Source organism: Pipra filicauda, unplaced genomic scaffold (assembly GCF_003945595.2).
Source record: "Pipra filicauda isolate LSUMZ 115617 unplaced genomic scaffold, ASM394559v2 scaffold335_size1511353_pilon, whole genome shotgun sequence".
NCBI lineage: Eukaryota > Metazoa > Chordata > Aves > Passeriformes > Pipridae > Pipra > Pipra filicauda.
Genome location: NW_024104460.1, coordinates 1033865 through 1051950, shown reverse-complemented (window position 1 = coordinate 1051950; position 18086 = coordinate 1033865). Strand labels below are relative to the sequence as shown.

The 18086-nt window shown below is 39.9% G+C and overlaps 1 protein-coding gene across 13 annotated transcripts in view; it reads right to left on the bottom strand.

Moving 5' to 3' along the window:
• TENM4 (teneurin transmembrane protein 4) overlaps nt 1-18086 on the bottom strand; it is a 750083-nt gene that overhangs the window by 158524 nt on the left and 573473 nt on the right. For all 13 annotated transcript variants that reach the window (XM_039384005.1, XM_039384003.1, XM_039384001.1 and 10 more), the window contains one exon: nt 15630-15840. In XM_039384005.1, coding sequence (XP_039239939.1) covers nt 15630-15840 — 211 coding nt within the window. The remainder of the gene's footprint in view (nt 1-15629; nt 15841-18086) is intronic.

Below are 18086 nucleotides of genomic sequence, written 5' to 3'. Positions count from 1 at the left end.
TTTTGTGTTCATCTGCAGATCTGCCATTTTTCTTTGCAAATGGCGGTGATATGCACACATATCACTTAATTTATCACTATCTCCTCAATATTTGATTTCCCAGACTCTTCTTTGCAAGTGTGGCCAAACTGCTTGATACTAGATAGTGACTAACTCAAAAGGAACTACAAAACAGGTGGATGAAATCCATTGCACCTTCTTTAACTGAAGCACCTCAGTAGCTCTTAACTGTGGCCTGAATACCCTACACTATTAATAATAGAGCAAGCCCTTAAAAATCCTTTCATCCTATTTCACTGATTTCTCTGATGCACCTTGTTTTTCTAACATAGCCAAAAGTAACATTTCTAACACGTTCTTATTTTACTACTTCTCTTTGCCCTGGAATAACCTGCTTGATAGAGAGGAGATGAAGTGAAAAGAAACTCTTCTCCCCTTTGCCACTTGCTGTTTTTTAGCAGTTAAGGATACAAACTTGCCTGGTGCGACTCAGGCAATTACGATCTCACACTCCCAAAGTTCTTCACTACTGAGAATGAATTCTGAAAAGCGATGAAGATTCATGCAGTGCATCTTTGTCTCAAATCTGTTCCCAAACAGCTCCAAAGTATTTCCTTAAAGGAAGTGTTAAATGAACCTACTTTTTTTCTCAGGAACTCCAGAGCTGATGAGCACAAACAAGGCTGAGACTGAGGCTTTAGAGCACCAAGTCTAAGAGTTGTGTGTGCAACACTAAGCATGCTCCTATTTATTTTCTTAGGCACAATCAGAAACTGGAATTTCTTTTTACTTTGAAGGTCGCAGTCATTAGCAAGTCATGCTCACTTAAGATATCTCATAAAAACCTCTGTTTTCATCCCAGGACTGATTGTCTTTCAGTGGTTACAGGCTGTGCCACTTTGGCACCTGAGTCAGTTTTCTGTCCCTTCTGGCATGTATACACTTAAACATATCCATGCACACTGCTCCGATACCTACATTTCCAACTAAACAGGTGGAGGTGAGTGACCTGGCACCAGAAATTAGGGAGTCATGATGGGAGAATACTAGAAAGAACAAAGTAGCAAACAGATAAATTTTCAGAAGCTAGGACTTAAAAAAATTATTATGAAGTGGGGCTTAGATGATAGAAGAGACTAAACTTTAACATCTAGGGAGACTCTAAGTTGGTGGCACAAAGCAACTGCCTGTCTTTTTAGTATGCTTACATTCAACATTGCTAAAGAGGTGACAAACTATCAATCAATAAATAAAAACAGGTCACTGCAGTTGTGGCTGGGTTCTAGTCTCCTTTATACAGCTTATTCTGTAAGCTGTTCACATAATTATAAGGATATTTTCCAATATGTACAAAATTCCATATGGTGTTTTATGAATAGTGCCATGGGAATGACAATGTTTTGTTTCGTTTTATTTAATTGTTAAAGTTCACTGTGAGACCACGGACAATTCTTTTTTAGAAAGCTATATATATGTTCTCTGTTTTCAGTCTGATTCCCACAGTTTTCTCTTGGGTTCCAAATCTCTCAAGAGATCTGATGGACACCAGCCGGTAGGGGCACAGATTAATAACTGGAGGGTCAGCCAATGGAGGATGCATGATGCCTTCGTATGGTCTTGTTGTCGTGTCCAAAGAGAGCATTGAAAACACAGTTTCCATGACACCTTTCAATCAGCAATGGCTGTAGGAGTGAAAGTCTTTAAAGCAAACAACTGACACTGGGGACAGATCTGCAGAGGCGGTGGGGCTTCTAATAGGGAATGGAGAAGCTTGCGTACAGAAGTAAGTGTTCTGCCAGCTTCACAATCCAATTAGCAACAGAAAAAACAATTCATTTCATAGAATCACAGAATCATAGAATAGTTTGGGTTGGAAGAGACCATAAACACCATCCAGTTCCAACCCCCCTGCCAGCAGACTACGTTGCTCAGAGCCCCATCCAACCTGTCCGTGAAGACCTCCAGGGATGGGTCATCCATCCACAACTTTTCTGGGCAACCTGTGCCAGTGCCTCGCCACCCTCACAGTGAGGAATTTCTTTCTAATATCTAATCTAAACCTGCCCATTATCAGTTTAAAGCCATTCCCCCTTGTCCTATGACTCCATGCCTTTGTCAAAAGTTTCTCTCTTTTAGCCCCTTTAGATACTGGAAAGTGCTCTAAGGTCTCCCTGGAACCTTCTCGTGTCCAGGCTAAACAATCCCAACTCCCTCAGCCGTTCTCCACAGGAGAGGCGCGCTAGCCCTCTGATTATATTTGTGGTCCTCCATTATTTCCTCAAAAAAATGTTGTAAACAACTGAGAAAAGGTCTGAATGACATAATGAGACACTTGGTCTTCAGATCCACACTGTCTCATTTTGGAGAATGGTACAGAAATACCCTCTCTCACATGGCAGGTACTCCCTACCCTAGGTCAGCCTACCTCACTCAGGAAAAGGAGGATGTACAAAAGTGTTTCTAGATTTATAAAAATGAGAGATGGAAAACATTCATTAAGTGTGAAAGTCTAGACTTCTCCAAGAGCAAAACTCTTTTTCTGAAGTACTCTTTAACATCCTTTCTGCTTATGAGCTTTAATCATCAAGGCAGAGAAAGAAACAGATGATGGGTTGGAGCAAACCAACTTTATTTCATGCACCATGTTGACTTACAGCTGCTGAGGATACTTTGGGATTTTTGCCATTTATCTCAGGGGATGTTTTTCAATACAAGTAATCTCATAGCTGGTAGATTTTGAGGGAAACTTGGCTGAAACGTTTATTTCATTGCTAGTTTTCCCACCGTAATCACCCCTTAAACTGAGAGAAGCCATAAACTGGCATGATCCTGCCCATACCCACAATAAGACTTCACACTACACTATCTTTCATTTAAGGATATCACCGAGTTCAATATGAAATTGCTAATTGTTACCATTCCCAATTTTTTTAGGCTGTTAATCTGAGGCATGGACAAATACACTGTCTGCTTCATATTATAAACTGACTCATGACAGCAACAAAGCTCCCAGGCTAATGGTCTGCTCAGGGGACCACTTTGCTGCTGACAAAAAGCCCTGTGAAAGCCAATTCTACTGTGGTGAACTCTATAAAGATCTGTCAGCCTGGCTTACAATTACCAACATGAATTACCTTTATCCAGATGCAACACAATAAACATATTAAGGAAGTAGACAAATTGCTAGACTCTTGATAGACTTCTTTTTTATATACTCACCATGTTTGCTGGTCAGTGGTATAGCTACTTTAACAGCATTTCTGCCTTATTTATTTACTATGCAACATTCAACTTAATAGCTTGTTTCTCTATCTTTAGGCCAGGGGCCAAGGCAGATGTTTGCCTGACACCAAATCCTATTAGAGGCTGCAGTAACACAATTGTGTGTTAAAGATAAATATTTTAGAGCCTACACTTGCCACCAAGCATCATCATTCCCTAGGCATTTAGAGACAACTATCTATTGGCAAAGAAAAAATAGTTATCTAGCTGGCAACTGAAGGCAGTAGCTTTCTGGGACTTAATAAGCACCAGGACTGCTTTCTAAGAACTGATTAAATGCCATTCAGTGCCGTGTGGCTGTATGAATTCAAATGTAACTGTTTAATTTGATAACCTCAAAGAGTTATTCTGGAACTGACAGTGTTTGGTGTCAGAAACACATAGGAATAGCACCACAGTAGGACAACTGGACCTTAATGAATCAACGCTAATCTCAGTTTCTGGAATGAAGGCTCAAAGAAAATAAAAATTTTGTACCAATGAAAATATTCCATATTAGAAGTGAGATGCAAAGAAAAGAGCACAGTTTTTTAAGTATCCTGTCCGGCCCCTTCACCTAGTAGTTTACTTCACCTCTACACAAGAAAGGGCCTCAGAATCTTTTGCTCAATGCTGGTCAGAAGATATATGGAGCTACTCAACCTAGAATAAATTGCCACATCTATTGATGTACCAGCCCAGGGAGATATTGCAAACATACTGACTGGTGCGATAAAAGGTTTTACCCTTTCCTTATAAACGCTGACTGTCTATATACTGTCTCTAAAAAAAGGAGGTAAAACGAATAATTAGAGGAGAATTGTTTACAGTATCAAATAAATACAAATATTTACTGTAACGGAGAAATAAATTGTTCCTAACTGTCCACTGACCTATTTTCTGCCTAGTCATGTTCCCCTGGATAAAGAAAATCCTTTGCTGGGAGGGAGGGAGGGAGGGAGGGAGGGGGAGAGGGAGGCCACATGGAGCAGGCAAGCAAGTATGTAGATTCTATGGTTCATATCTAACCCTGAAATCCTCTGTGTCAGCCAGATCAATGCAAAAGGGCCATGAGGGGGTGCACAACATGCCTCTCACCGTACAATGAAGTACATAGCTTGGGAGAGTGAAGGGACACCACATTATTTCACCTTATTCTTAACTGCTGCACTAGAACAACCTTAGCAAGTCACATATGCTTTTCCCTAGATCTTCATGTCCAGGATAAAGCTGCCACCTACAAGCTCATTGCAATAACATCTCTCTTTCACAAAAATGCTCCCTGTCACTGCCCTGACTACACTAGCAATAATTTTAATAGGAAGTCAGGCAGTATAACATGAAAGGCAAAGAAGATTCTGAAGCTCTGTGAACACATTTAATTTACTTCCCAGTTGCAGAGCTTGCAGTCTTGTTTATTTTTCAAAGAAATGATGCTACTCAATTGAATTTCACTGCAGGAGAGGTTGGATTCTAAGCCTAGAGAACTGTCACCTGCCCTTGTAACTGTGATAACAATGCCAAGGCAGATATGGAGGTGAGAGGGGATAAAACAGGTTTCAGATGTCTTGAAACATCAGATTTGACATTATGAGCCAAAAAAAAGAGTAAAAAAAAGTAAAAAACCAAGTAAGGTAAAGAAAATGCCCTGGAAACAAAGGAAATGTGGAAAAGCTGGGTCTGGTATTCTCTTGCTCCTCCTCTTCCTTCCCCAGATGAAGCTTTAAAGGACTGATTCCTTCTTATAGTACATCATCACCTGCTGAGATTTCAATTTTTCTGCTTCATTTGTGTTTTATACAGCTTTTATATTTCTAGCTCAAGTAATCCACACCTGGCATCCTGGGATGTGAAAGTCTTGACAGCATCATGGAAACTCAGTCATTATTTTTGAGTGCTCTTTCACAGTTTCCTCTTCTGTAGGGCACCTAGTGTGATGCTGATACTGCTAATGCCACCTGATGTTGTGCCAGATTTTGATTTTTTTTTTTTCTTTTTCCTAAGGCTGAGAGGTCTGTTTTAATTAAAGATCCATGCATACAACCCTGTTTTGCTCTCATATCCCAGTGGAACTCTAATCTTCACATGCAGGTATAAGGATGCTAAATTAAGAAAAGGGCAAAAGGCAGGAGTCCTTTAAACAACTCCTTAAATTGCTCCTGAATCTGGAAAGTCAGAGAGAAGGACAGTAATCACAGTATCCACCTCCACGTTATCCCTCCTCCTCTTTTTCTGTAAGAACTTTTTAAAAAAGCAATTTGCAACTGCAGATATCTCCCCCCCCATCTCCATCATTGTACTGACAACAAACACCTGCCCTGGCCAGCAGCAACTCTAAAGGCTGTATCATTTTACAAGGTGATGGTGAACCACAAAAGGTTTGGTGCTCAGGAACAGTTGGGTTGCTTATTGAAATCAAGAGCTGCTGATTTTGCCAAATTTGACAGTACATCATGTAAGTACATTTTTGCTTGAGTTGTCTGTACTACTGCTTTTAGGCCTGGTTTAAAATGTCTACCCAGCTACTCAAATGGCTCTCACCACAATCACATCAGTCTTTCTTACACTATTTCAAGCGCATTCGACTCCAGGTCTAGCTGGGAATACTATAAAATCAGCTTTTTTGTGTCTTATTTTTGAACTTTTGTTCTACAGAAAAAGGGACCAAGTGGGAATAAATAAAATAAATAAAGAAGAGAACAAGCTTGATCATTTCAGAAGCCTTTGCCACATTTGGTCTGAATTTGGGTTGCCCTTTGAGAGAGAGCTTTATATTTATCTCACTGATTCATTCCTTTCTCTTACTGCTTCCTTATTAAGAAGAAATCTTTCCATTGCAGAATGCTTTATAATCTGAAGTTCTCACATGGTTGAAAACATAAGGTGTAATGGGATTTCAAAAGCACTTGGGCACTGGTCTATGTATATGACCATTTAACTTAATGGTAAAATCTCCTTTGACTTCATCAACTTCTAGAAAATCCTGCTAATGTATTTCTGCTGTTCATAGCGTTATACAGGGAACACTGTTTTCCTCCCTTACAATGTGAGCAATGCTAAAAGCATGAAAGGGTCTTGAAATAGAATTGACCATCTGAAAAAACCTCTGTTCTAAATCACTGGAAATGTGATCATAGGTTAGAAGTTAGCTGGGGAAAAAATCAGTGAATGATTTTAAACAAAGAGTAGCTGCTGGAGTGAAGTTGCCTTCTTCTTCCTTCTACAATGCAGCTTCGAAGCACAATAAGACTTCACAGAATCACAGAATATGCTGAGTTGGAAGGGACCCACAAGGATCATCGAGTCCAACTCCTGTCCCTGCACAGCACCATCCTGAAGAGTCATATCATGTGTCTGAGAGTATTGTCCAAATGCTTCTTGAACTCTGTCAGGCTTGGTGCTCTGATCACTTCCTTGGGGAGCCTGTTCCACTGCCCAACCATCCTCTAGGTCATGAACCTTTTTCTAATATCCAACCTAAACCTCCCCTGACACAACTTCAGGCCATTCCCTTGGGTCCTGTCACTGGTCACCACAAAGAAGAGATCAGTGCCTGCCCCTCCTCTTCCCCTTACAAGGAAGTTGTAGACTGCAATGAGGTCTCCCTTCAGTCTCCTCTTCTCCAGGCTGAACAGACCAAGTGACCTCAGTCACTCCTCATACAGCTCCCCCTCAAGGCCCTTCACCATCTCTACTGCCCTCCTTTGGATGCTCTCTAACAACTTAATATCTTTCTTATACTGTGGTGCCCAAAACTGCACACAATATTCAAGGTGAGGCTGCACCAGTTTAATCCATACTTGTAACATACCAATGACAAGGCTGCGGAAATCTAAAAAGATACCTTGAGTACAGTTATTTTCTTCCTAGATTTCCTTTTTTTGCAGTTGGAATATTTTTAGACTTGAATTTCACTCCAGTAAATGAAACTCTCATATGCCCAATTTGCCCAAGGGATTGCAAAGAATTTTTTTTTTTTTTTGTTCCTTCCCACTCTCATAAATTGTTACAAACTAATACAGGAAACAACAATTATGCAGCCTTCAGGGTTCAACTTCTGGAGCTGCACTACCAAGAGGGAAGTTACTTCACGTTCAGTACATTACAACTTCTGCTCTCATAGCTCAGGGCAAGGCTAAAGCTGGCCTTGAGTTTCATTTTAAATGATGTTTTAAGTTGGTGTATTCCAGGAGGAAAAAAGCAAACCATTCTTGCATACACACACAGAGGACCTCAAATGTGATCTCAGTTGGTCAAATAAGTGCCATGAAACCTTGGCAATGTTATAATTTTGTGTGTATTAAAGATTAAATTTCATTTTACACAAAGTCTTCCGTTAATACATCCAGCCTGCTAAGAATGCACTGGCTGGAATGACTGAATCTGAGGTTCAGTTAGGTAAATGCCTGGTGCTAGGGACATGCTCTCAAGTACAATGCCTGGTCTGCAGCCACTGCAATGGAAGGGCCTGAATCTCCTCTAGGTTTTAGGTAGAGATGCCTCCCTGTAGAGATGCCCTCAGTTCCCTGGAGCATCTCAGGTGCCGCTAGATGCCTGCACTCAGGCCAATGCAGTGGACTTTGATCAAGGCCACTGAAAAAGCAGAACTTATGGCTGTTTCTGCCTCACTGCACAAATTTGGTCAAATCACGTTCTGTCTCAGAGCCTCCAGCAAGCTGTCCAGAAATCAGTTTAACATAATTTATGAAACTTTTTCTGAGACTGCTGTAGCACTTAGAAAAAGAAAGCAGTCACACATCTAATACACAGACCAGCTGCTATCATTTAAAAAGTCAACATATGCCAGGAGTTACTGTACAGACTATGTCCTTCTCATCCTACTTTGCCCCCGTGCAAAATGAGAGATTGCTCTAGTGACTCCTGAGGTGCTGATGTTGTTGGCTTCTCTCCTTTTTGTGGTCTTGCTTGCATGTATGTACACTTTAATACAGCCTTTGGAAAATTAAGGCTTTAAAAAGTCTGTTGTTCTAGTACAGAAAGAGTTCTTCTTTTGTTTGCCAAAGCGGACAAGTAACTCCCCCAACGTTATTTCTGTGCTTTAGCAGGGGAGCATTCATGGAAAGAAAAGTGTGCACAGAGCTCCTCTAGCAGCTCGGTAATACGACACAGGAATAAAACAAGCTGTGCTTACATTAGCCCATAGTCTGGGCTGTGTGGAAAGTGCTATATACAAAAGTGTAAAAACGAAAACCATATGCATGGTTTTACACATTTCTCCAGAACCCCTCAGACAGCACTTACATGCCATGTTATTAAGGCAGAATTCTGCTGTTCTGAAAAAAAGTGAACAGAAAAACACAGGGACAGAAATAACAGAATGAAAGAAAACGGCTTTAACTTCAGTATTAAATAAACCTTTTCTTGACCCTAAAACTAAAGTAATTACCCCAATGAATAAACCTTTTGTACAAGCTCTTCAGATCAAGAGAACGTGCCTGCCTGCAAACAGCACACAGACATGCAAGTTCAATGCTACCATTCCATGTAAGTACAGGCAATGCTTTTCAAAAAGACAAATCTACCTTCATTTTTCTATCACTTTAAAGATGATCAAAACCAGACAAAATCTGGAACATTAAAGACGTTCAGACATCTAACTTCTACTGAGATGAATACTTATTGGCATCCAAGCAGTCTTAACAAGCATAGCTTAATCTCTTTTGTATAGCAACATAAATGAAAATATCTGTCCACTTGCCTATTTTTCCCACTGAAATAATCACTTGTAATCATAAGATCTATTGAAAGAGGAGTGTACATACAGAAATCAAAATAACAAAATAAAAAGTTCAAATCTAACATTAAATAAATTATTACATCTCTGCTTTAAAACTAACCTAGTTTTACACATTATAATTTTCTACTGCTAGTTTTTACTTGCAGAGCATCAATGAAGAGATACCCTCTATACAGAAAGAGCAGCTGGGAAGGTGTCACAGCCAAGCATCTGACCTTTACAGGCTTCTTATTATCTAATTATCTTTGAGACGTGTCCTTAATTTCCTCTTTAGTATAGATGCCTTACATCTTCAATGGAAAAATTCTGAATTAATAATTTTGCCTACCATTATGGCTTGGGAAGCAGGATTATTATGTAAGAATTGTTTCAGACATTTGCAGAGAGAAAAAAAGGTCATAACAAATACTATCTAGATTTGAAACAACTAGCCTAACTTCATGATTCTTGGAAGTGCTGCAGATCTAGCAGCAGCAGGTAGAAAGCTGCAGTTAACATTTAGGGAGCGGTGTGCCATGGAATCACATACATTGTACATCAATACACTACTGACTGAAGCTGAAAGGGATTTAAGAACCAGAAGGAATTCTTGATCTGTTTGGAGCTGTCTGAAAAGGCAGACAGGAAGATAAACTCCAACATTGGAACATGCTCACCCCCCTTGGCTCACTTCACTGGGAAATGAGACTGTTTATCAGTTTGGGGGAAAAATGTGAAAAGATTAAGGGGACACTGATAAAGCTGTTGTTGACTTCCAGGTGCTGACGTTTTAAGGGCTGTATCACTATCCAAAAACATCATCAGTGTTATTGAGAACAGCAAACAAAAAAACTCTAGGTATGGGGAGTACAAACTAATGTGAAAAGTTTAACCTCAACACAGCCCTCCTTCCATTTCCAGATCCAGGCTCAGCTCATGTTTGCTTTTTATTATGCCTAACAAAGAGAACAAACTGGATTTATACATGGGTTGGATGAAAAAGTGAAATTTCAGCAGGCACACTATTGCACCTGCTTTGAGAGGGGAATTCTTGCAGCTCACAAAGCTCAGGCAGAGGGAGTTGACCTCACGTTTCTGTCTCTCCTTTTGATACCCTATCTATCAGACTGAACTGGATTTAGCTAGGATGGAGAGGGCAACCTCCTGCTTTCCTGTTACCCTTCTGCATGGACTAATTCTATTCTCACAGAGGACTTCACTTCTGTGACCAGCTGGATGTTTAGTGGAAGACACTTTGCAGTGCTGCAGCATAACCTCAGCCTACTCTGTGGATAAGCGTTAAGTTTTCAATCAAGTAGACCTGTCAACTGAATGTCATTCATGAGATCAAATACATAAGGAAAAAAAAAACTAACACAGCCTGGCAGGGACTCATAAATGCCCCTTTTGCTTTCTACCTGAATTGAGTGACTGTATCTTTTCTAAATATTACCTGACTGAGACCTACAAGCTTTGCCACATTCAGAAAAGCTAGGTAAGAGCTGAAAGTGGGAGATAAAGCATCAAAAAATGGGTGGCAGCAACAAGAAGGTAATCAAAAAAAGCAGTGACCATCTGAGAGAGTGCCTGTCAAGTAAAGGCTTGTAGTGGGACACACAGAGCTGAAGACAAAAAACTATTTGCAGAGCATGCAAAGCTCTGCTGTTATTTTGCAGGAGAGAGACCAATAACATCAAAAATTAAGTAATTTTCTTTCCTGGCACAGTTCTCATACGCTGCTGTGTTTCTTTTTCTGTGCAGAGCAAAAAAAGAGTTGCCAGTGTGAGAAGAAATGGGTTACTAACTAATTATCCATAGAGTGTTACCACAAGGTGGAAGTGCTCTGTAGTCCCTCTCTGAAACATGGGAAGGGCTAAGATGACCATACTCATGCAGTAGGGGAGAACTGAGCACTTCCATGGAGCAAGTGGAGTTTCATTAACAGTTAAAGAGTTCTGATTCAGCAAAATACTTGCTGAACTTTCAGCCTCTTTAGCCTAAGAAGTTCGGAAAAGGATAGCTGGGCCATTAAAACCACTTTTCCTCATTCAGAATCTTGAAGATCTAATAGCACATGGAGGACTTTGAAGTTGAGTAACTGAGGCATTAAGGAGCTAAAAGAAAAGTGCAAGCCAGAACAGATCACACCCCATGTTACTCTGCACAGTATCCTGACTCCTCAGTATTTACATGAAAACAATTTAGACTTTTCCAGACATTAGCAAAGCAAGTGTAAATAATGTGAATAGCTTTGAGACTCTAAGTGGATCACACTTCTGCATCTCTCTAAAGTGGAAGTTGCTAGAGTTTGTTTAAGTTAGCCTACACATAGGTAGCAAAAGTAAGGGAAGCAAATAAAGAGTTACTCAGGCTCTTCCTTTCCCCTTTGCTAAGAACAAGCTAAACACAAAGGCATTTTCACAATGCGCTAAGGAAGAGTCATCCTTATCACCTCTCACACAAGGAGGGTTCCCAGTCCCATGTTTGTCTCTGTGACCTCCAACTTCTCCTCTCTAAGCTCAGTCCTACTGTGAAGTGTTCCTTCTTGAGTGAACTGCTGTCCTAGGGACTGCATGGGGGTGGGCTACATTTTTAGCTATTGCAGGAAGGGCACTTGCCTTTTGATGTATATTGCCAAGTGCTGTATGCGCTGGCAATCCCTTACAAACAATAAGGGAGCTCATCTTGCACTTTGACGGAGGAAACTACTACTACTGTAAGTAGGTCTTTTTACGGATAGTAGAGGGGGCAGGGGGAACAGTCCTTTTCTTAAACACTGTCTCTTGCAGATGATAGAAGTGAGATAAAACCTTGCATCCTGTCACAGGCATTCTACATGTGTTTCCTGTTGCTTGCTGGGTGACATGCTGGTAAGCAGTGATGCTCTCCTCTCACAGACAGCTGACTTTGCTTTTCCTTTTGATTTCTCAGTGGCCCTGCACAGCCAAGCTTGCCTGAACTCAGCAGTAACAGCTGCTGGAAGACACTTTCTCTCTGACTCCATAGATGCTGTTTTCAGGCTTTCAGATGTTTCTTGCTTCTACCAAGCAGATTTTTGGCCAAAATCTCTGTCTCAGATGTGCTGATTCCAGCTGATTCCTCAGCCTACTATTTTGCTCCACTTAGACAAGATTGCTCTGAATAAATTACCACTATCAGGCAGAGGTGAACCCACAAGGTGCTTCTCAAAGAAGTGTTCCTATTAGAAATTTCAGAAAGTGCCACCAATGTCATTTTCAAAAAGGTTAATTTGTTATTGAGAGACCTTGATTGTCCATTCCTTTATAATTTCTTGCACTCTAATTCAAAAGAATGGGATATAAAAATGCTATTAAAAGCTGAAAACTTTCCCAGAATAATCTTTTTCCCTCCACCTGAATTGTCTATATTATGCAAAAGTATATGCTCTGACAGGCATTAGGAGGCTCTATTCTCCCCAGGTTTACATTCAGTGGCATGTAACAGGCACATATTTTGACACCACCTAACTCTTTCGTGAGACGATTCCACACCCTTTTAGAAAACAGACTCTCCTGCCCTCAAAATCTGTGCTAATGTTCCTGAGTGGATTTAGTTACAGCTATATTGGATTTCGAAGCTGTGTGATGGACAGCCTCACAATTTATGAAATTAATTGTGTGCTATCAAACTGGGAATACAGATGCTTTTTTCCAATTTTTCTCCAGCTTTCACTGGAATAATGGAGGCCAAATCATTCCAGAAAAGGACTGCACAGTAATTGCAGCTGACAATGTCATACAGAGCCTGTGATGATTTTAGTGGCACTGAAAACTTCAGTCTGTTGGAACATAGCAGATAGAGTCAGAAAATCAACACCCTTTACATCCAACATGTTTACTGCTCAAGTAAAAGCTACGGTCATTTATTTAGGTGAGTCCTCACACACGGGATGTTTGCCCGAAGGAATGACTGCACAGTTTGGCTTTATGAGCTTATCATTATGATAACCAATTTCAATTTTGCGCTTTCTACTATTATCTATGATTATTAATTAATGTTTCATGCATTTTCCCAGCAGTTCCATCACCCTCACAGCATCTGCTGCGAAATTTCAGTTTCCTCAGTTTTGTACAGTGAGCAGCTGAAGCATGAGCCTAGGCAAGGGCAGAATTAGCACATCAATCACAATTCAGGAGTTTCAGACTGCTGGTCCTCTTCTCACATCACCAGATCCCAGCTCTTTCTGCATCACAGCTATACTTTTCAAACTCACTCTTACTGTAAGCCCTATGTCAGTGAAATAATAAAGGGAGATTTTTCTAGGTGCTCTTGCCACAGAAATCAAATTAAATGGTAGCTTGCCTCTGACAGTCAACACAACTTTTCTGAAGGTTCCTCACCCCACACAGATAGATCTAAGGCTCCATCATGTGTAACTTGATTTATTTGTTTGGTGTTGCAACTTTACACATTGGTTCATAAGAACTGTCATGTTGCTTTATCCTCTTTACTCTGGGGGTGAAGAAAAAAATGATAACACTACAGTGCCACAGTATCTATATACTTACGATTTAGCAATCATGTCTTGCCAGACCTCATGAATACACTAGAAAGGTTCTGAAGCATTACAGTATATTTACACAAAACACTGACTAGATTTTTTTTTTAAACAAGCTGTTGAAATCTAAACTAAGAAGAAAGGTCCCAACCTGTTAAGGCTATTACTCTTTCTTTTACCGTATTTATACAAATGCTGCACTTTTCTGGACAAATTTCAGCTAACAAATCACATCTTCCTACCTAAAATTTTTACTTAAGTGAGTTTCAAAATGCATAGCTTGTACCTAAACAGTTTTTTCTACACTATAGCTTTGTGTTGATATACAGCTGCCAGTGGGTAAAGTGATCCCCAACCAATGCTCTCTCTTATATAACAAAAAAAAACTTCCTTGTACTGAAATACAGAATGATTGAAGGTCAGCAGGGGATATATAAAATATATCATGGAGTCTGTATCATGGACTGTTCTCCTTATCATGTGGTCATGAAGGTATAGCAGAGAATAAACAAACAAAAATAGGATTGCCTTAAAGACATCTGACATGCTTCTCACCCACACTATTCTCATGCTGTTCAAAGGCAAATTAAGAATGTTTTTTTCTTTTTTTCTTTCCCCCCCCCCCCTACTTTAGTGCAATGAGGCCAAGAGAAAAGTGTGGCTAGAACTCATAAGCATCAGTTTGAACACAAGTAGTAACTGTGCTTTAAAAGTGTTTTCTGCTTTGAGAGCCTTACTGATTTTTTTTCTGATGGGAAATTTTGAACTGAAGAAATTCTTAGACAAGGAAAAAAAGCTGCCTTCAGAAGAATACCTGAAGGTTCGGTGGTTGGTGTTAGTAAAAAAATCAAACTGCTAAAGTAAACTAAATGAAAGTAAATCCACATTCTATAGAGTAACACCTCAATTTCACAAGCTAACATACAACTATTTCTGGTGTTGCTCAACTGTGAACAGGACTAAACATTGCATTTCCAAGTTTTAAATTTAACACAAAGTATTATAGCAGTTTCCACTTCTGCATTAGATAAACTCCAGTGCTAAAATGGAATACTGGGATCTTAATGACTTTGTTTTAATAAGACCTAAACTTTTAATTAACCTGCAAAGACAAATTACAGCCCATAGCTCTTAGGTAACTACTGCAGACAGCTGAGACTCAACACCAATGCCTCTTTGGGGAGAGGAATTAATGGCAGTTTTGGAATGAGTCTGCTTTTTTCCACAAAGAAAAAACTCCATTAAACAATCACTGTGGCTAGAAGAAAGCTGAGTGCTAGTTTTATGGAGTAATCTTTAAATTACGACCAAATGAATTGAGTTATATGAACAGTTTCAACAGGTCAATTAAATTTAAAATTAAGTATTATTGAATCAGAAACAGATTCTGATATTTACAGGATGGAAGAAGAATACTCAGTGTGCTGACAGGCACTCACTGGCAGTATTCTTTCCTCCTTGGATGACAACAAATCCGTGCTTGTGTGCTGAACTGGCAGGGCATTTTACTGCAAAGAATTCAAGAGACCTCTTTAGTTAATTTGTTCTTTTTAAGCAATCTCAGCTTCATTCTGTTAGCAGGGAGAAACAGAGATTCTGTTTTTGTGGTTGCTCCTACCAAGCCTTGCAGTGCTTTTCATTAGTGTTTTAACCCCAGCACTCTGCCTGAACTCCAGCTTGAGTAATTCTGTGTTCAAGAGCAAGACTGTCACACAAAACGGTGGCATGGTGCTGCTGCCTGTTCTTCAATTATTCCTACAACTCTGCTCCAGAAAGACAAAAAACCCAATGAAACAAACAAAAAATCAAACAAACAAAACCAACAAAAACGAACTAAATAAAAGGAAGATCAAAGTAAGAAAATAAAACAGGGATTTTCCAGCTTGCAGACCATTTTTGGCACTGGGTAGGATCTCATTATGGTTATAGTTACTTAAGAGGCCTACAAAATACTTACACAACATTTAGGGCCTAAGAGCATTTAGCTTGTTGCTTAATACAATCCCCTTCAAGCATTCTCTCCAAAACCACATAAAGCCATCATGCAATTTGAGTATGTGCATTAATACCTGGCCTCAAGGCATATTTAGGAATAATAGAGGAAATCCTTACCAATAGCAGTAGTAAGAAAAGAAACCACTTCCGATTCCTTGCCATCATTGTAGAAGGCTAAATGCCATATTCCTGAATCTAAATACTGGATAAATCCCGTCTCGTGGCTGGATAAGGGCACAAAAGCTCTGTGTTGCCGCTGAGGTCCTTCCAAGCTCCTTGCCTCCTGTGTCAGTAGACGTCTTCCATCGAGGAGCTCGACAAAGTCAAACTGAAACACAAGAAGGAGTGATGTTTCTGTGTGTATCAGGCTTCCTCAAACTTAGTCACTTATTCTGGGTCTACAGAAGCATCATAAACAGGATTTTCCCTAGTAACTCGAGTATGTTCCTGGACTCTCCGCAAGTAACCATTTTGGAAATAGCTAGTATATGAATGTATTTTTTCTGTAATTACATGAATCAAGAAATCATCTTTATTTAAAATGTGACGTAGGGCATATTGGCCCTACAGAGGTGTTCTCATTTTGTAGAAATACAGGTAGGGAAACATGAGACCATGCCTTAATTGCACTGTATGATACTAAGAAGCTTATTTGTTGTCTTCTTTGTGCCTTGCCTAATATAAAATAAGACAGAAAAATATACCTAGCCTAACCGGGTTGTTCGCCAGAATTCCTATGGGTCATAGAGGAAAAAATAAGAAGTATTTTAAAGTAAATTCTGGTAGAAGTTTTGCAGAAGTATTTTGCTTAGCCAACGAGGGTTTTTTCTTATTGCAATAGCAAAAGTGGTTAAAAGATCAGGAAAAATGAAGATGTAAAAGAGACAAATGATGTAGAAAAGTCCCATTTAAGGAGTGGCTCTTGGAATTTTCCTCAAAAGGACACATTTCTTTTTTGTCAGGGTAACTTCAGCTGCACAATTGCTTTGCTTTTGCTACTAGTACTAAAACTACCTTTAGTTCCCTATTTAAATAACTTCCCACTGATTTTCTGCAATATTTGCAGTTTGTCTGGTATTATATTAATGGGATGAGGCAGACAAGCCTAGCAGACATCACAAATGTTAAATGAATCTTATCTAATCTGACTTTTATCATGTGTTTAGATGATCAGGACACCTCGCAAGGAAAATCCAGTAGTTGAGGCAATACTCAGCTTTTCTATTCCCTGACTTCACTTGATTTTACCTCTCTCATCCAGATGGTCAACTAAGGTTGTAATTTTTGTCAGGAGGAAGGAAAACAGGCAGAAAGAAACAACACCACTTCTTTCTGAACCAGTAAATGTTGCTGCACTGAATGGCTGCTGAGTGTTCGCTGAGTGCAGCAACAATATTTAGGCTGCTTATCCCTTTTCGCTTTATTGAAGCAAAATTTGGGTGCTTGTTATATCATTAAATCGTCTGGTATGGTCTTCAAACTCAACCAAGATAAGGACTTGATGACATGTTGTTTCCTATGCAGGAAAAGTAAGAAGTTTAAAAAAGTTAAAGTTGTGAAGTTAAAAAGGTTAAGTTACTAAGTCAGAAAAAAAGTGTTTTATTTCCAAAAACATTTTGAGAAATAAGCTATTTTGACATAGCTCGCATATGACGAGTGGCTGAGGTCACTTGGTCTGTTCAGCCTGGAGAAGAGGAGACTGAGAGGAGACCTCACGGTGGTCTTCAATATCATCACGAGGAGAAGAGGAGGGGATGGTACAGATCTCTTCATTCCCATGGCCAATGCAGGACTCAATGAAACAGCATGAAGGTGACCCAGGGGAGGTTCAGATAAGATATCAGGAAAAGGTTTTCCACCCAGAGTGTGGTTTAGCACTGGAACAGGCTCTCCAGGGAAGTGGTCAAAGCACCAAGCCTGCCAGAGTTCAAGAAGCATTTGGACAATGCTCTCAGGCACATGATGTGACTCTTGGAGCTGTCCCTGTGCAGAATCAAGTGCTGGACTTGATGATCCTGATGGGTCCCTTCCAACTCAGGATATTCTATGATTCTATGATCCTACGAAAATAATAGAATTATTTAAGAGGATAGTGGTGAGAGGTTGGTTTGAATTACACTTTGTGAGCCAGGTACTTGTAGCCACTCTGAGCATGAGCTATTGCCTTGTCAGATTTTAGTGGGAGCATGACTGACACAGCTGAGCAGGAGAGTGACACAGGACATCATAGTGGTATTTGGGTGCTGGGAACATCTCAACGGAGCTGAGTTTGACTAAGGAACACATTGGCCAGGTGAACTGAAGAAGTTAAAACCAGTAAGAGAAAAACCTACTTATTGCCATTTTCATTTTGGAGCCTCACGGAACAGCTTGACCAGACTTTTAATAGGTAACGGCAGAAACCATAGGTAAAGTTCACCTCACCAAGTGCTGACATCTCCATGGCAGCCTGAATTAATTTTCTAGAACCACTGGATTGCAGGCAAAGAAAGAGACACTTTCAGGATGCAACCTGCCTCATCCTAAAGTGGACATCTAAGAAATGTCCTGTGGATTGTGCTTACAAGCATCCAT